Source organism: Thamnophis elegans, chromosome 16, assembly GCF_009769535.1.
Source record: "Thamnophis elegans isolate rThaEle1 chromosome 16, rThaEle1.pri, whole genome shotgun sequence".
NCBI classification, from domain to species: Eukaryota; Metazoa; Chordata; class Lepidosauria; order Squamata; family Colubridae; genus Thamnophis; species Thamnophis elegans.
Window position 1 is genome coordinate 15,350,235 of NC_045556.1, and position 20,492 is coordinate 15,370,726.

A 20,492-nucleotide genomic window follows, 5' to 3' on the forward strand; every position below is an offset into this window, starting at 1 on the left:
TAATTGTTCTAATTTTTGGTTCTCTTCTTGATTAGTTTTGTTCTGCTGTACTGCTTTTATCAACAGTGAGATAAAACTGTAGTAATCCTGTAGGAACACATTTGATCTTTAACCAGTATGAAACTGAGAGTCCCCATACTCTGCTTTAATTTTGGGTATCCCAGACTCAAGACAGACTACTGATTGGGCATGGCTTTCCATTACAAAGTAACCAAGTTTTTTTAATATATAGTTTTTTTAAAATAAAACTCTCATTGCCTTTGGGCTTCTGGAATGTGTAACATACTATAGTTCAGTGTTTCTCAACCTTGGCAACTTGAAGATGACTGGACTTCAATTCCCAGAATTCCCCAGCCAGCGAATGCTGGCTGGGGAATTCTGGGAGTTGAAGTCCAGACATCTTCAAGTTGCCAAGGTTGAGAAACACTGCTATAGTTAAACCATAATGGAATATTCAGTGCTCCTAATTCCATAGCCAGTTTAAAAGGTAACGGTAAAGGTTCCCTCGGACATATGTACTAGTCATTCCCTACTCTAGGGGGTGGTGCTCATCTCCATTTCAAAGCCAAAGAGCCAGGGCTGTCCAAGGACTTCTCCGTGGTCATGTGGCCAGCATGCTAAATACCAAAGGTGCATGGAATGCTGTTCCCTTCCCACCAGAGGTGGTTGTCAACTTGTAAAGCGTTTCCATGACTATTATCAAGTTGGCATGAAAAAGGGAGGGAGGATTCCATGCATACCTTCAACCAGAGTCGGATCTCAGGTTTCTACAGCAGGCGTGTGAGGTAAGAAGTTCACAGCCTGCTGCAGCACCTCATTGGTAGATATGTTTTATGATACAGACTGAGGGGAGGGGAGACACAGGGTAAAGTTCAGAGACCATTTACCGGAGATCAGTTTCGGCTCTGCAGAAGAACATGCCAAAATGCTCCTAATAAATTAATGGATTTCTTTTGAACTTTGTCTCGAGGCTCGTAAATTAATTAGGGCATCCTTTGGAAACTTCACAGTGGTTCCTCTTTTTCTACTTGCATCTTTACATGCTTTCAAACTGCTAGGTTGGCAAAAGCTGGGACAAGTAACAAGAGCTCACTCTGTTACACTAGGGATTCGAACCACCAAACTGCTGACCTTTCTGATAGACAAGCTCAGCATCTTAGCCACTGAGCCACCATGTCCCTTCTGGATACGAATGTGTAAAATACTATAGTTAAACCATAATGAATATTCAGTGCTCCTAATTCTATAGCCAGCTTACCAACTACTATCAACTGATCATGTGCCATCATGAACCTCAAAGACTGATTGTCTCCATGAAGATCTGTCTCTAATCTAATTTTTCAGGTCTTCCCATTTTAATCCAATGCCATTGTAATTGAGTCTTTCCAAGTTGCTGCTGGTTGTCTTCTCCACCTTCTGTTTCCTTCCATCTTTCCCAGCAGTAGAGTTTTCTCCAAAGAGACAGACTTTTGCATAATGTCCATGAAGATGATTTGAGCCTTGCCATTTGGCCTCCACTGAGAACTCTAAATTGATTCATTTAATGATTCCTTTGTTTGTAATTTTGACTGTCCATGATATTCTCAGGAGCCTTCTCCAACATACAAATTCAAAAACATCAATATGGCTAAATAATGTGTCCATTCCCCATGTCTCCAGGAGTAGTAATCTGATTTTTAGTTCTCTTTGTATTTAAAACTAATTCTACATTCTGTCCTCTTCTTTACAGTTGCTAAAGACTCTGACCCTAAGTTTAGTGATCTCATAATACAAATCATGAGACTTTAATTCTTACATATCATGCAATCCACCTTCCATAGCCTTATCCAAGTGCTGTGGATTAAGAACTTGTTGTCTTGAGATAGCTTGCGGGATCAAAGAATTCTGCTAGAGAATCTGCCCCAAATTGCACACCTCATTTATTTACCATATTTTTCAGAGTATAAAACACACTTTTTTCTCCCCTAAAAGAGTTGAATCTTATACATTGAATGTAGCCCTGCCTACCTGCTGGCCTCTACCCTTCGGATGTTTTTGGCTTCTTGTGTTGCATTTTCAGACAGTTACAGGTGGCAGGGATCAGATCCACCTGGAGCCAGCCAAAAATGTGATGCACAGAGGCCAAACACAAGGCATGTGGAGGCCGAAAATGTGATGCACGGAGGCAAAAAACGTGATGCATGGAGGAGGGGATCAGGAGCAATGTGCTATGGCAATTCCTGCAGCCTTGAATGGGTCTAAAATGGAGCATTCGGAGGCCAAAAACACGAGGCACAGAGGCCAAAAATGTGAGGCATGGAGGTGGCGATGGTCTGTGGCAATCTCTGCAGCCTGGAACAGCTGATCAGGGTATTCTGGGAGGCCAATTCACCCACCAATCAGCTACTTGTGCTGAATCAGGCTGCAATAATGTGCTGAAGCTGACCAGGCTGTTTGCTATTTGCTGCAAGGATGCTAGCCACATGAATACCAATGGATACTGGTAGGCAGAGGTTTTTTTCTTATTTTCCTCCCCAAAAACTAACGTGCATCTTATACTCCGGAGCGTCTTGCACTCCAAAAAATACGGTAGTTGTTTTTAAGAATGGAAAAGCACAGGTAAACCTACTCACTTTCAAAAGCTTTGGCTGTCTGGAATGCCACCTCTACAGGCTTTCAAGTTTTCCTTAATAATCAGAGGAGTGTCAAAGAAGTCAAAGGGAAGAAGAAATCAAAATTGTTCCTTCATGCCTAACTCCCAAATGATGAGAAAAACAGGACCTGCTCAGCTTCCACAACTTAGCACAATTATAGCGGGCCATGCAAAGCTTGTGTTTCTGACTCCCCCTAAGGCTCTCTTCAAAGAGAAATCCATATTACAAGTAAAATCCACTTCAAAAGAACCTGCCAAGTATCTGCAATCATTTAAAAACTCATTTCTGTTGTTCCCTGTATAGAACATCCTTTTGTAGCTTGATCAGCTTTGTTGTCAATCGCTTTCTTCGGGGCAGAACCACGCCGGAGCAAAATTCTATTTGGAGAGCCATCAAGAAGAGCACCAGGCAAGAATCTGCTCAGCAATCCATGGTGTGCCTCATCAAAGAGCAACATAGAGCAATAGAATTACAGAGGCCCGAGCAGAAAAAAAAAAATCAACACGTTTGATAGCTAGGAAAACACAAAGCTTGGAAACTCTCCCATTGCCATATTTTATTGACAGATCAATTTCTTCTCCAAATTCTAATCGTGCTTTGCAGACTTCCCAGAGGCATCTGATTGGCCACCGGGGGAAAATGCTGGACCGAGCAAGCCTTTCATTTCATTGATTTCGGCAGGGTTCTTATATTTTTATAGCTTCTATTAGATGGCGTAGATTGTGCCAGGAAAAGTAGAGAGGCATCCGAAGAGAAAGGTGGGAGGTTTGTTGCCATGATAATTCATTAAGGACAGGAACATTGGGGTGATCTCTGCAGCATTTCAGAAGTAATGGGGAAATCACTTTTCTGCATTTACTAACAGTTTTGCCATTTTTCAAGCAAAGAGACTGAGAAATGATCACTATCCTGGTCATTTGCTTCAGGAAAAGACTCTTGGCTAATGATTCCATTGGACTTTGAAGAGCAGAGCAGATATTGTTCTGGAGAGGATACTGGAGGAATATGTTATCTTCCTCCTCCTCCTCCTCCTCCTCCTCCTCCTCCTCCTCCTCCTCCTCCTAAGCATTTACAGCATCTAAATCATCTCAATCATGACTCACTAACTTGATGTTACCCTCAATGCCAGATCCAGATATCAAACGTTTATGTCAGTGATCATGGCAGGTAGCTCAAGGAAAATACATGCTGGCCTCTTCTCTTCTTCTCCTTCTCTTTCTTCTTCTTCTAAAATAACCATGCATAAGTTCAATAGTTTCTTTGGCTTTATGTTTCAGTTTCATAAAGCCAGTTTCAGTCAGCTTATTGCATTTCCATTGATCAGATATACATACATGGCAGCTAAGTTGGGATCAACCAAGTATTGCAATTTAATTCTCAGCACTTTGAAGCCAAATGACCGAGATAACGTAGTAGAGGAAAAAGGAGCAGGGTATGATCAATGAACCACAAACAACAAACTTTGTCTTCTTTTCTTCCTTGGAGGCAACATCCAGACCTCCTTCCAAAATTGGGTTCTAAATTTTGATTTCTAGTTTCCCAACTGGAGGATTTAACACACAAAAACTCTGTTGGAGAAATGACCTATTTCAAATTGCAGAAGGGGAGAAGAGTCAATTGTATAGATTCATTTCAAGGAGAAATGCTCCCTGATGTTCAAGTATTAGGATTTAAGGGGGAAACTTTAATCTATAACTTCTGAAAAGAAATGCTTGAGAAGTTTAATTTTGGAGAATTCCACCATGAGTTGAATTAATTTGGATCTTTAAGCATTTGTAAACCTCAAATTAAAAGATGCAGTTCAACGCTGATTCAATAGAATTGGAAATCCAGATGTCAAATGAGATACCTCCGAATTGATCAGTCAAGCTGGAATGGCATTTGTGAAGTCCAAAGACACATTTTCCCAAATTAGTTCAAAAATCTATTAGAATTAATTAATTGGATTAATACTTTAAATGGACTCCAAAGTTGTATCCAAGCTGCATATGCCCTAATATTGGCACAAAGTTAAAGTGGAAAGGAGGAGCAATTTCCTTACTCACTAGTGCATATAAGGCATGTTTCTAAAATACTTGCTGATCCATCTTGTTTTAGGTCTCTTTTGGGATGCTTTTCATCAAGTGGGATCCAGTCTAGCCACGGTGGCGCAGTGGTTAGAATGCAGCACTGCAGGCTGCTTCTGCTGATTGCCGGCTGCCTGCAATTTGGCAGTTCGAATCTCACCAGGCTCAAGGTAGACTCAGCCTTCCATCTTGCCGAGGTCAGTAAAATGAGGACTCAAATTGTTGGGGTCTCCCTTATGCTGACTCTGTAAATGGCTTAGAGAGGGCTGTAAAGTGGTATATAAGTCTAAGTGCTAAGTGCTATTGCTATTCTATGACTGCCTTGGTCCACCTGCCATCAGCTCTTCTTGCCACAGTGGCGCAGTGGTTAGAGTGCAGTACTGCAAGCTACTTCTGCTGATCACCGGCTGCCAACAGTTTGGCAGATCGAATCTCACCAGGCTCAAGGTTGACTCAGCCTTCCATTCTTCTGAAGACAGTAAAATGAGGACCCAGATTGTTGGGGGCAACAGGATGACTCTGTAAACCACTTAGAGAGGACTGTAAAGCACTATGCACCAGTGAGATTAAAACCAATGTCGTTGTATTTAAGTACAATGACAATAAAGATTATACTTATACTTATATAAGTCTAAGTGCTATTGCTATGTGACCAGTCCATTTCCATTTGTATTCTTTTACTCTCTTGATGACATCCTATACTCTTGTTTGTTCTCTAATACAGGTCTTTCTATCTTGTCTTGTAATGCTGAGCAGGTATCTTTCCATGACACTCTTATACAATACTGTATACATTCTCTAAATTAACAAAACAAGACAAAACAAAAACAGTGCAACCAACTTTTTATTCCTACTGAAGAGTTAAAACTTAATCCGAACATCCTTGCCAGAGGTGGTATTCAGCAGGTTCTGACCAGTTCTGGAGAACTAGTAGCAGAAATTTTGAGTACTTCATAGAACCGGCAAATACCACCACCGATTCGCCCCACCCCCATCTATTCTCTGTCTCCCGAGTCCCAGCTGATCAGGAGGGAATGGGGATTTTGCAGTATCCTTCCCCTGCCAAGCCCATCAAGCCACGCCCACCAAGCCATGGCCATAGAACCAGTAGTAAATTTTGAATCCCACCACTGATCCATGCCCAGAAGTGGAGCATACTGTACTCCCCAAATGTTGCTGATTGCTGCCTCTTCTACTCTTTCCATTCTGCCAGCCTCCCCGCCCCCCTCCTTCTCCCAGCCAACCTGAACAAAATCATCCACTGTAGTTTTTGCATTCACTTTTGCTACCTTTCTTCTACCTCCCTTTGGGGACCATAACGACATTCTTTCAATCACCAAGCACAGATGTAGTCTTCACACTATTAAACAAGCTGCAGAGCGACTGCATATGTAAACCACATTCATATTTTAACACTTCCCCAGTTACATTGTCTGCTCCCGCAGCCTTCCCATTTCTCAATACTTTCACAGCTACCTTCTCATTAATTTCCTTTTCCTTTTTTTTTGAAGGGGGGGATATTGGGGCCATGGGAAGGAACATTTGTAGCAGTTGCTTCCATTCTCTTCTTTGATGCTTCACAGTCATTCTCCTGTAGAGTTCTACAATAATCATCCTTCCAAGCACCTTCCTCACTTCAGTTTCATGCCAAGTACAGGTAGTCCTCAACTTGCGACCGCCACTGAGCCTAAAATTGTTGTTGCTAAACCAGTGTTTCTCAATCTTGGGGACTTTAAGTCCTGTGGACCTCAACTCCCAGAATCCCCCAGCCAGCTATGCTGGGAGTTGAGGTCCACAGGACTTAAAGTCCCCAAGGTTGAGAAACACTGTGCTAAACTGAACTTTGCCCCATTTTACAACCTTTCTTGCCTTCATTGTTAAGTGAATCGCTGCAGCTGACAAGTTAGCAACACAGTTGTTAAGTGAACCTGCTTTTCCCATGGACTTTGCTTGTCAGAAGGACACAAAAGTGGATCGCGTGATCTTGGGACACAGCAATGGTCATAAATATGAGTCAGTTGCCAAGCCAATCTGAATTCTGAGCACATGGCCATGGGAAGGCTGGAAAGGTCGTAAATGTGAAAAATGGTAATACGTCAGTTTTTTCAGTGCTATTGTAACTTTGAATGGTCACCAAACACTGTAAGTAGAGGACTGACTACCTGTAACGGCATCGCTTTTGTTCTTAATTCCTAATAGACTAGGTTTGGATTATTTATATATTTACTCGACTATTGTGATATCCATGCTCCTAAATGTCCTGTTGCTGAAGCTCTCTGTGTGAGAACTTCTTTATTTATTTAATATAAATTGAAACAATTCCTGTTGGGTCTCCTGCTTGGACTAGATGACTTATAAGGTCCCTTCCAACTCTGCTAATTTTACTTTAAAAAATACCTAGGTACAAGATCACCTCCAAACAAGGCGGTAGAAAGACAAAAAGAAGGAAGGAAGGAAGGAAGGAAGGAAGGAAGGAAAGAAGGAAAGGAAGGAAGGAAGGAAGGAAGGAAGGAAGGAAGGAAGGAAGGAAGGAAGGAAGGGTCCAAGAAAAGTTAAAAAGTTAAGTAAAAATAGAAAAGAAAGAAAAAATGTTTGAAGAAATGGGTTCTGTATTCTTCAGAGCAGTTATAAGTACAAATACGCTTTAACCTCTTTCTCACCAACAAAGTAACAGAATGCAGATACTGGGTAAGCTCTCTTAGAAAGACATCCTAAAGGTGCTTCTCTAATGCTCACCTGTCACACTTTTTGTTTGTTTGTTTGTTTTGATGGCTAATAGCACATCCCTGGAATAATGCAGAAATAATGGTGCACTATTTTCCCTGTCAAACAAGAACATTGCTATGATTAAATTTCAGTCCTCTGTCTATTTACTCTTCAGCACTCACTCTTCCCAGTATGCATATGTCAATTTACTTAGCGCTTCTGCTGATTAAGGTTAAAAAACAATATATGAAAGAAGCTATTTCTTTGTAGGACAACTTAGGAAAAGCTTTCTCTGCCTTCTCCCAAGAAAATGACACATTGACTTTCAATAGCTCACCCATGGGAACAACCTTTAAAACTATAACCTATTCCCTACTAGATCAGGGACTGTTAATGTGTAGGATAGGAAGAGCAGAAGAGATAAGCTTCAAAAATTTCAGCAATGAGTTCTCTGCCCGGTTGCGGGGTAGGCGTAGCCATGGTGGGCATGGCCTAGTCAGCCTCCTGTACCACGACAGTGGGGGGGGGGGTAATTTCGGCTTCCCCAGGTCCAGAGGCTTTCCTCAAGCCTCTGGGAGGGCAAAAACTGCCTCCCCCAGGCTCTGGAGGCCTTCAGGGAGGCCTGCTTTCCCCCTCTCTGAGCCTCTACATGGGCCCTGCACTTTCAGTGCCTCACATCTAAAACAGGTCGCGTGGAGAGGTTATGGGGAGGGGTGGGGTAGGAGGGGTAGGAGGGGTGGGGCGAGCCAGAGGTAGGATTTGGAGGTTCTCTGAACCACCCATAATGTTAGCTATGGGTTCTCCCGAACCTACCCCTGGATACACCATTCTCAAGATAGCATACTCTGGACCAGAGGAATTCAACCACCAACTCGGTTCTACCAGCAAGGTTGCATGCCATGGAGCATGCATTGTGGGTCCTTCTTAAAGCCAAGCCCAAATTAGAACCTTTGGCTGCTGTGCCTCAACCATGGGCCTGTGGTGTCCTCTAACACAAGAGACTCAAAGATAGGCTTTAGATGTAGTAGAGAGAGATGCACAAGGTAGAAGGCCCTTGCTCACTTGGTGGGTTGGATGGTTGGGAAGACCCAAAAACCACAAAATTAAGTTGTGGGTTCTGACCTCGGAGGTCTTCTAGGTTCTCAAGTGAGAGACCCTCTACCATTTCTGACAAGTGGTTGTCCAATCTCTTCTTAAAAACCTCCAGGGGTGAGAGGTTTTCTTTTAATTTTTTGTGCTTCCCCTGATCAATCCCATGGCACACATTCTTATGTACATATTTAGTAACCAATTCAATCTTCCTCAGATCTTTTTTTCTAAAATTTTTGGGCCAAGCTCCAACCAAAAGAGGTTTCAAGAATTGAAACAATCCAAAATGGATATTGCTCATCCAAGCCTGGAATGCTAATCAATTAGTAACACAACCCATCCAGACTATGGATTTTCCTGTTTGTTCCCATCTACTGAATTATTATCTTCCATAAACAAGAAAAAAAATGAAAAATGAGAAGAAAAATAATCAGGTGCAGTGGAAAAAAAATAGTTGATAGGATTCAGCTTCTTCATTTGTGAGGATTATTGGCATTGGCATTCTCTTCTCTTTAAAACAGTTTTGCAAATCTCCTTTTCTTTCTTCTTTTTTTCCCGTGAAACCGAGATGGCCTTTTCGCTAAGACGAGTACTTACAATTCATTGCCATCCCCATCTCCTGCAAGAAGTGTGCAAAGTTCCCCACATACTGTCTCCCGAGAACTTTGATTTTTTTTTTCCTGGATCAAGCTCCACATCAATAAATAGACAGAAGTATTCCCAGTCAGTCTTGCCCTTGTAGTGATTTATTTCAGCTAATACAGCAATAGTTTCTGGCTGGTTGATTTCTCTGTAATTTAGAGGAGTGAAATGGATTTTAAGCATTTACTTGGCATTTTGACAGGGAGGGGGCAAAAAGTCTATACCATCTTCATCCTACCAAGTCGCTCAACAACAGAGAAAATGGGGCATGTTTTTGAAATCTCCAGCAAATGTAAAGTTTAGGAACAACCAGATTAGATTAGGCCAAGCAATTATCTAATAAAGCATACTTTTCTTCTACGATGGATTGCCAGCATTTAAAGGCAATATTCTTTGCTTAATATGTTCCTCCTCCCTTGATGCGGAAGTCAGTCAGAAGCTGCCAACCATACAAATTAACCATGAACTCCAGGTCCTTAGACAAGCAAATCACATCATCAACGGAAGAAAAAGGGACTTTCAGAAAGCTCAGGAAAACCTTGAGATTTGCTGAAACTCAAAAGATAGAAAGACATCCATGAAAGGGGAAGTCCAAAAGCAAATAAGTAAACATGGAAGAGGCCCCGTGATGGTACAGTAGTTATTTGCAAGATAATTCTGCCTGCTGCCAAGAGTTTGATCCTGACCAGTTCAAGGTTGACTCAGCCTTCCATCCTTCCAAGGTCAGTAAAAGAGGACCCAGATATGCTGACATTTGTAAATCACTCAGAGAGTGCCGTAAAGCATTATGGAGCGGTATATAAGTCTACAGTAAGTGGAGGGACGTGGTGGTTCAGTGGCTAAGATGGTGAGCTTATTGATCTGAAAGGTTAGCAGTTTGGTGGTTCGAATCCCAAGTGCCATGTAACAGAGTGAGCTCCCATGACTTGTCCCAGCTTCTGCCAACCTAGCAGTTCGAAGGCATGTAAAAATGCAAGTAGAAAAATAGGAACCACCTTTGGTGGGAAGGTCACAGTGTTTTGTGCGCCTTCGGCATTTAGTCATACCGGCCACATGACCACGGAGACATCTTCAGACAGTGCTGGCTCTTTGGCTTTGAAATGGAGATGAGCACCACCCCCTAGAGTCGGGAACGACTAGCACATATGTGCGTGGGGAACCTTTACCACTACCTAAGTGCTATTGCTCTTGTTATGCTTGAGTGGCTGATTGTTAGAGGGGAAACACACAGACAAAAGCATTGAAGGGTGGAACCAGGATGGATACTCAGAAAGAGGTGGCTGAAATTGATGGGACCCAAAAAGTTGCTCATCCCTGAATTGCTCCTAGGTAGACTTTTTAGATATTAAGATTTAGATTTAAATATTAAAACTGATGGACAAGTTCAGAATCCCTCCAGAATGTTTACTTTTTCTTTTGTTTGTATGTTTCATTTATTTGTGTGGAGGACAGGTTGCTTCTTGAAATATTTGCTGTACAGGTGAGAGAAAATTGAGTGGAAAGTGAGAGACACTTCATTTGAAAGAGGTGTTGCCTCTACTAGATCCATCAGAACATTTATCTCCTTTATCTAGATCAGTGTTTCTCAACCTTGGTAACTTGAATATAGCAATAGCAGTAGACTTATATACCGCTTCATAGGGCTTTCAGCCCTCTCTAAGCGGTTTACAGAGAGTCAGAATATTGCCCCCAACAATCTGGGTCCTCATTTTACCCACCTCGGAAGGATGGAAGGCTGAGTCAACCCTGAGCCGGTGAGATTTGAACCGCTGAACTGCTGATCTAGCAGTAGCCTGCAGTGCTGCATTTAACCACTGCGCCACCTTGGCGCTAAAGCAAGCAACCATCCATAACAGGCAGCAATGGAATAGGAAGATGCTGGAGGCAAATGCTGGCTGGGGAATTCTGGGAGTTGAAGTCCAGACATCTTCAAGTTGCCAAGGTTGAGAAACACTGATCTAGATAATACTTTAGTTGCGGTTGTTGTCTTAATACGTTGAAGGCCATGACATCAATAGCTAGTGTTCCATGCCTCAACTTCATCTACTACCAAATTGCAGGATTAGATATCCACACATAAGTCATAAGTCACAAGTCCCTTCATGCCTGCATATGATCTACATAAGTCAAACCCACCTTGAATTCCTTTCTATTCTTAACTCTCATGCATTTCCATTAACAATCACTTGACCAGATTCTTGTAGATAACTTAATCTTGCAATAAATCTTTATACTCATTTGAACTGTCTGAATCTTCTGATTTTCCAGGCGCTTGACATATATACCATTAACTATAGATACCAGCATTAGAGAGATGAACAAATGCCAGCATAATAGCAATAGCACTTAGACTTATATACCACTTTACAGTACTTTACAGCCCTCTCTAAGCGGTTTACAGAGTCAGCCTCTTGCCCCCAACAATCTGGGTCCTCATTTTACCCACCTCGGAAGGATGGAAGGATGAGTCAGCCTTGATCCTAGTGAGATTTGAACTGCCAAATTGCAGGCAGCAGGCAGCCGACAGTCAGCAGAATTAGCCTGCAGTACTGCACTCTAACCACTGGGCCACCGAGGTTCTTGCTTCCAAGAAAATAATTTACCTGTTACATGGAGGTAAGGATGGAGGTTAGAGATGATGGGATACAAAGCAGGGAGGAGGAGGAGGCTATGGCGAAAAAATAAACATTTGGAGAAAGACAACTGAAGAGGTAAAGGAGTCATCTTGTAGGGAGATGGGGGCATTAAAAATTAATGAATAAATAAAATAAAGTTGGGCTTTTGTCCAGTTACTTGCTATAGTTCATACTTCAGCCACACTTCTACAAACATTTCGATCATTTGATGGATATTTTGTGAGGAAGTTGCAAGGCATTAAAATGTCACCTATAGCTTTCACATCTGGAGCACCAATATAAATATCAGGATCTAAGAACTTATATTTCCTTTTAGGATGAGACAATCAAATCAGTGACTTAGTATTTTGGAGTGCAATGACTGAGGCTGTTTGAAAGCTGCCTGAATCAGAAATACTGCAAACATTTTTATGTTCCTAAAGCAGAACAGAGGGAAATACACCCCTGGGCCTATTTTAAGCTTCCTCCATTTTTTGACTAAACGATAATGTTGAAGAAAAAGGAATAAGGATTATTTTTTTAAAAAAATGAAAAGATGACCCTACTATTATTATCTCCTGATCCAGCTGGGACTGAGCTTCCAAATGTGCAAAAATCATTTGCAATATGCTTGGAGAGGAAATTTTTACAGGATTGCATAGCTCATTTGTTCTTTACAGACCATACAATACATATAAAGACATATTTTTTTTTAAAAAAAAATGTTTTTCTCACAGTTCATACATACCCCTACGATATATCTTATTTACAATTTACTCCATACTGAGCACTCCCTCTCCCATAATCTTGCTATGGCAGAGAGGGAGAGGTTTTATTCCTGGGAGGAAGACGCGAAGAACACAAAGAGTGCACATTAAAAATATATACTCCCAGCAGGGACAAAGGCATGAAGGTCATGCCAGCTGCCCCAGCTAAAGCAAGCAACCATCCATAACAGGCAACAATGGAATAGGAAGATGCTGGAGGCAAATGACCACTTTAGTGATTTCATAAAAGACAGCAATAACACTTAGACTTATATACCACTCCACAGTGCTTTACAGCACTCTCTAAGTGGTTTACACAGTCAGCATATTGCTCCCAACCATCTGGGTCCCCATTTTACTGACCTCAAAAGAATGGAAAGCTGAGTCAACCTTAAGGCGGTCAGGATCAAATTCAAGTTAGTTTGTAGAGCCGAGGTGGCGCAGTGATTAAATGCAGCACTGCAGGCTACTTCAGCTGACTGCAGTTCTGCAGTTCGGCTGTTCATATCTCACCATCTCAGGATTGACTCAGCCTTCCATCCTTCCGAGGTGGGTAAAATGAGGACCCAAACTGTGGGGGCAATATGCTGACTCTGTAAACCGCTTAGAGAGGGCTGAAAGCCCTATGAAGCGGTATATAAGTCTAACTGCTATTGCTATGTAATATTGCATTCTAACCACTGTGCCACAAAGCCACAAAGCATCACCTCTGCCTTTTACTGAGAAAACCACATGGATGGACAAGATAAAGGCCCAGACTCTAACCAAATTTTGCCTAGAACTCTGGAGAACAATGCAGTGGTCAAATAATAGAAATAAAATCAGGCTATATACCAATACTAAAGAAAGATAATTTGACAGAATGTGCTAAATATTGTATACAATAATCTAGTTTAGAAAAGGCTTAAAAATGAGATACATTACTGCTGATACATGCTAGATCATTGAAAAAGTCAAAGAATACAAAGATGAAATACATATCCACTTATTACAGAAATGTATTGTGTCAACCATCTCAGTTCATGGGACACCCTTAAAAAATGGGAGGTCCACATCTTATTCTCCACTTATGACACCTATGCACTGAATAAGTTGTTACCGTCTAGATGGATCCCCTCACACATACGTGCTAGTCGTTTCCAGCTCTAGGGGGCAATGCTCACCTCCATGTCAAAGCCGAAGAGCCAGCACTGTCCGAAGACATCTCCATGGTCATGTGGCTGGCATGACTAAACGCTGAAGGTGCATGGAAGGCTCTTACCTTCCCACCAAAGCTGGTTCTTATTTTTCTACTTGCATTTTTACATGCTTTAAACTCCATTACGCAGTGCTAGGAATTCAACCCGCCAAACTGCCGACCTTCCTGATAGACAAGCTCAGCGTCTTAGCCACTGAGCCACCACATCCCTTCAATCTGGATAGAAGATGGAAAAACACACTACCTTCAAGTCAGCATCATAACACATTATATAAGGGATAGAGCTTGTTCCACCAGAGTTTATTGAATAAACCAAATCTGTTTATGCATTCTAGGCATTACATCTTGATTTGCTATGCACAAAGGCTGAGTTCGCACAACATATTAAGGCGCAATCAAACAATGACATTATACTACGATGTGGAATGCGAACTAGCAAAAAAAATAAGGGCTGATTTCAACCTATGCTCCAAAATTTACTGAAGATTTATTAAAATCCAATGAGTAACATGCATATGCATTGACCCAGCAAGTTTCCAATAATTCAACCATGTAATTGCAATAATTATAGTAATCACTGTAATTATTGTGACCCACATGTAAGGTCAAGTGTTCACCATGTATTAAGTCAAATTATTCCTTTTTAATCCCACACATGCTTTAAGGAGCTTGAAATGTTATAGTAGATTCTTATTCAACCCAATTTATCCTTATCTTAAACTTGTAAAATATATTCATCCGAGAAGATGATTCACCAGACTAGAAGCTGACTGCAAGAAGACTTCTATTCATGCTTCTAACCCAGAAATGGAACTGAAGCTGACAGCAGGCTGTGCTTACACTATAATCTGCTATTATCAGTTCAATTTTTTTTTTCTAGTTAGCTGGAATGAAAGCATTGGATTTATAGAGACCATAGCTTAGTAGTAAAGCACCTACAAAATTTCCAAGGACTTGAGAATAATCATGTATGACCATCTAAAGAGTTGTTAGTCAACCAATATTGATAATGCTCAACTATAGGGGTCAGTAATCTGATTTAGTACATGCACCTTCTTATAATTCCATTGGCCTTATGAATCTTTGAATAAAACTTTAGAATTGGGAAGGAGCATCTAATAATAATGTTCTAAGCAGGGGTGGGCTGCTATGGGTTCGCCCGGGTTCAGGAGAACCCATTGCTAACGTTATGGCCAGTTCAGAGAACCTCCAAATCCCACCCCTGGTTGGCCCTGCCCACCCCACTCCTCCCACCCTGCCCCACCCCTTCCACCATGCCCCTCCCCTCCCAGGAGTTCCACATGGCCCATTTTGAATGCGAGGTACATGTAGGACACAATTTGGAAGCTTGGGGAGGGGGGAAAACAGGCCTCCCAGAAGTTCTGGAACCTGAGAAATGAGCCCGTTTCTGGCCCCCAGAGGGCCTCTGGAGCCTGGGGGAAAACATTTTTGCCCTCCCAGAGGCTTGAGGAAAGCCTCTGAAGCCTGGGGAAGGTGAAAATACTCCCCTCACTGTGGTGCAGGAGGCCAACTAGGCCATGGCCACCATGGCCACACCCACCATCGCCATGCCCACTCAGCAACCAGAGAACCCATTGCTGACATTTTTGAGGCCCACCCTTGGTTGTAAGCTTTATCCTAAACTAGTTGTGTGGTCCAATCTCACAATGTCTGTTTGATTACTGCCTTCAGCAAAGCTTGGTGGCCTTGGGAAGCTCTTCAGCAGAATTTTAAACTGGGTGGCTTACATCTGCCAAAATCCAGAAGGTTGAATATCTATGAGGTTTCTATTTTGTTTCTGAAGAAGGAAAGTGAAAAAGTTGATCTGGGCCAACTTCATATTCACCGACATCCTTTCATTTGAAAACATCAGTCATACCACCCTGAGCCCATAAATAATGATTCGTTCACAACCCACAACTATTACGTTCACACAAGACATCAAGCCAGTTTTCAAATAACGCAAAATGTGATATCCGCTTTTGCTGGCTAACTTGCTTGAAAAGGTCCCCTTAAATAGCCTGCCTAAGGCGCTAAAACATCTCTGGTTTAGACAGGACGTTGGGCAAAAAGGTCACAGTTATTCATAGACTGTTTTTACTGAAGTTGCATAAGAGGACAAGAGAGACCAACATAAAACAGACTGCTCAATTCTTCCTTTCCTTCCACCATCTCCAATATTATCTGTAATAAATGAGAATCTCTTTTGCAGCGCCTGTTCTTCTGTACCCCAGGTGTCTGCTTGTTTGTTCCTTGGAAGTGGGATATATTTTGTGCACTGTTCCAGCCACAGAGAAAAAATCTATTTGCCTCCCAAATGTTATCTCCATATTACTCCTCTGTTTCCCATTCCAAACAGTTCTCCTGGAATCCTCTGCATACTTAGAACAGCTGTTCTGGTCCTTTTTTTGCTCTGCTTCACTGATGCATGGAGTGACAACTCTATGGAGATGGGAACAAGGTCCCTAATCCTAATCGTAAACTTGATAGCTAAATAATTATTTGTCCGTTTGCTTGCATCTGCCAGGAAGGGAGGGAGGGAGGGGGGAAGGAAGGAAGGAAGGAAGGAAGGAAGGAAGGAAGGAAGGAAGGAAGGAAGGAAGTAGGTCACTGTTGAGAGTGCCTGGACTTCCATGGTCTCTCAGCTTTGGTGTCGGAGTCCAGCTACCCGAGCCGCCGAAAAAGGGAGACTCGCGTTTTCAAAAACGGCCACAGTGAGAGGGAAGGAAGAAAGGAAGATGAAGGGAGGGAGGGAGGAAGCAAGAAAAGGAGAGAAAAAGAAAGAAGAAAGAAAAAAGAAAGAAAGAAAGGGGAGGGAAGGAGAGAAGGAAGGAAGGAAGCCACTGTAGAGAGTGCCTGTATTTTCATGGTCTCTCAGTGAGAGGGAAGGAAGGAGAGGAAGATGAAGGGAGGGATGGAGGGAAGAAGCAAGGAAAAGAGAGAAGGAGGAAAGAAAGAAGAAAGAGGAGGAGGAAGGGAGGAAAGGAAGGAAGGAATTAATAAAGACTTCCTTCCTCCAAGGAGCTCAGAAACTTTTCTTATGATGCCCCACCCATACTTCATCTCTGCTTAGATTTTCTTCTTAGAAGCTGAAATTCTGAAAAAGTAGCACAGGAATGGAAGACTCATCCTTGTTCAAACACATTGCTGTCCAATCTTTTTGGAGACAGAAGTGTGGGGAGGGGATTAAAGATTTCCAATGTGACCCAAACAACCCCTCAGCAACTAGTGTGGAGATGGAGGGCTGAATTGATTAAAGAAAGTAAGACAATGAGTCCACAACATTTGTTTTATTTTATTTTCTTTCACACCCAATAGCAATAGCAGTTAGACTTATATGCTGCTTCATAGGACTTTCAGCCCTCTCTAAGCGGTTTACAGAATCAGCATATTGCCCCCACAGTTTGGGTCCTCATTTCACTCACCTTGGAAGGATGGAAGGCTGAGTCAACCTTAAGCCAGTGAGATTTGAACCGCTGAACTGCAGATAACAGTCAGATAACACCCTAACCACTGCGCCACCTCGGCTCCAAGAACAATGCAGCACTACAACTGTTGTCAACTGTACAAGTTGCCTTTCCTTCTCCTGCTCACACTAAGACACAATTACACAACCAGGAATGCATGCATCTCTCAAAAACCTGTGGCCCCCAAAAATCAAATATACACCTCTCTAGGAGCCCTGTAGTGATAGAGATTCTCAAAATTAAACATTAATGGGCTAGGCATGGTAAACTACTGTGTTTTCCCAAAAACAAGACAGGGTCTTATTTTCTTTTGACCCCCTTTTGGGGATGTCTTTTTATTTTTGAGTTGCAGCAGGCGGAGAGCATGGTCACCTCATGGCTGCTGCTGTGTTGCAATATTTTCAGGGAGGGCTTATTTTCAGGGAAACAGAGTATTCAATGCATAGAGAGTAATCATCAATCATTAATGTAATTTTAAATAAGTTTCTGGGGTTCTGGAAACAGGAATCACCACAGATGGGAAAATAGAAAACATTTGGGAAGAGGAATCGAGTGCAAGAGAAATCCACAGAGAAAAATCACACATGGACGCAAGAGTTTCTAACCCAATGGAGGAGCTGTAACCTCAAAAACCTATTATTCTGATTGGAATAGTGATTACTAATTTTTAGCTGAAGCACAGGTAATTTAATCAGAGGAACGAACTGGGCACGTCTGTAAGAACTCAGGTTCGCCCTTGTAAAGGCTGGAAATTTGTTTTTAGTTCAATGTAACAGAAGTCTATAATTAATGCCGTTTTCCTGAATTTAACAACCTTAAGCTAGCTGGGGAACATTGGGAGTTGAACTCCACACATCTTTAAAGCTGTTGAAGTTGAGAAATACTGCATTAATGGGACAAGTCTTCTGCCATGCTTTGGTCTCCTCCTGAGGTGGTGATGTGCGATGCAATGAACTTATTGCCATTTTTACAAGCAGCTCCAGGCTCCTTTATGCTCAGCTCTTAAAAGAGCAGATATTCTTTTCCAGTCGTTGCTAATTGAATATGACACATTGGCCTCCTGGTTTCGTTTCTTTTTTTTTTTCATGTTCGCTTTTTGAGTGAGCTAACATTCAAAATAATCTGTGCAAGTTGTTTCATGAGCTTCTTAGCCAAAAGATGGCTCGCCAATACATTAGCAAATGCATAAATAAATTCATTTGTGTATGCAACCTGAAGCAATGGAAATGAGTAGAAAGTGAGCCACAGTGCTTTGGAATACCATATTTTTGGAGTATAAGATGCTCCAAAGTATAAGATGCACCTAGTTTTGGGGGAGAAAAACAAGGGGGGGGGATCTGCCTCTACCTCCCAGCAATTTGCCACCTTGCAGCAAACAGTACAGACAATATAGGCTATTTGTGATGTTACATTTCAGAGTATACTTGTACAGATGTTGTTAAAATTGATGTTGCTTTCTGGAAGTATACATTATTCTCTGCTATTTAAAAGAAGATACAATAGCGCTGGGCCTCTTCAGATCAAACATTTATTTTAAAAAGCTTCTTCATTTGTTAAGTTGTCAAAAACAATAATAAATCAGTCTTTTAAAAATAAGTCTAATAATCTGAACCTTCTGTAGGCATTTATAGTTATTGACTTACCTCCTTGCAGCAAACAGCAAACAGCCTGTTTCAGTTTAGCCTGCTTAGCACAAGAAAAAAAAAATCTGCCTCCAAACAATTTGGATCCTTGCAGAAAACAGCAAACAGCCCATTTCAGTTTCAGTTTCAGCATGGGCCTTCCGATGATCAGCTGTTTCAGACTGAAGGGATTGCCATAGCCCATTGTTGCCTCCACAAGCCCCATTTTCCCTGTTTGCTGCAAGGAGGTAAATTGCTGGGAGGCAGAGGCCAAAGCTGGGGCCCATGGGTGGGCAAGGCTACAATTGGTGTATAAGACAAACCCAAATTTTTACCCTCTTTTAGGAGGGAAAAATTGTGTCTTATATTCCGAAAAATACGGTAATGCTATATGTCGCAGAAATTAAAGAAACAGGTCCTTCAACCAAATATTGGTGCTCTCCTCAGTGCTGAACTCAAGTGTTGCTGATTTGTCTTTAGAAAGACCCTGCAGCCCCAGGCTATTCAAATCAAGCCTACCCTACCTTATAGAGTCCATGGCTACATCCAGAATAGGTGCTTTCCATGGTGTAGCTCCTCAGCACTCCAATTTCCCGCCAAACCACCACTCGGGCTGTGGAGTCACGCGACTTCTCCAGCATGAAGCTGCAGCTACTCATGAGAAAAGCAGGAGCCACTTTATCCAAGATCTTGGGCAGAGTCTGCAACATATCAAAGGATAGCACCATTACATAAATGTGGCACAGTGGTTACAATGCAGTATTGCAGGCCAATTCTGCCCCACAGCCAGGAGTTCAATTCTGATCAGCTCAAGGTTGACTCGGCTTTCCATCCTTCAGAGGTCAGTAAAATGAGGAACAAGATTGTTGGGAGAAATATGCTGACTTTGTAAACTGCTTAGAGGGAACTATAAAGCACTACAAAGTGTAGGCGCTATTGCTATTAGATTTTATTTTATTCCTTACTTTGACAATGGCTTCTTATTTTTCCTCCTTAAAAAAACATCTTCGGTTGATTTTAAATGGAACTAGGAATAACTGGTTTTCCCAGTTGCAATTTATGGCTGTGAAGGTTGGACCATACGAAAGGCTGAGTGCTATAGAATGGAGGCCTTTGAACTATGATGCTGGAGAAGACTCCTGCAAGTGAGTCCCTTGGACTGCAAGGAGATTCAACCGGTCAGTCCTAGAGGAGATCAACCCTGACTGCTCTTTAGAAGGCCAGATCCTGAAGATGAAACTCAAATGCTTTGGCCACCTAATGAGAAGGAAGGACTCACTGGAGAAGAGCCTCATGCTCGGAAAGATTGAAGGCAAAAGAACAATGGGATGACAGAGAATGAGGTGGAGTCACCAAAGCAGTGGGTGTTAGCTTAAATGGACTCCAGAGGATGATAGAGGACAGGAAGGCCTGGAGGAACATTGTCCATAGGGTCACGATGGGTCAGTCATGACTTTGCAACTAACAACAACAATAAGTAGGAGCGGGATTTGGGGTTCTTTGAACTTCACAGAATCTTAATTAAAGGTTCCCCTGAAAACCCCCAGAAGCCCACCTCTCATTAAGGAGTGAATTGTGTTAGAACAATTTTGCACCTTATTTCAGGATAGAGTTATAGAGTGGTCTAATGTGAAGCTTTATCCCTTTAACCCTAGTCCTTGCTTGATTAATAAGAATTTATTTATTT

The 20,492-nt window shown here is 42.0% G+C and overlaps 1 protein-coding gene across 1 annotated transcript in view; it reads right to left on the reverse strand.

Annotated features, from left to right (window-relative positions):
- AGBL1 (ATP/GTP binding protein like 1) overlaps positions 1–20,492 on the reverse strand; it is a 391,004-nt gene that overhangs the window by 161,410 nt on the left and 209,102 nt on the right. Inside the window, exon 21 of the mRNA XM_032233152.1 lies at positions 19,330–19,506. Coding sequence (XP_032089043.1) covers positions 19,330–19,506 — 177 coding nt within the window. The remainder of the gene's footprint in view (positions 1–19,329; positions 19,507–20,492) is intronic.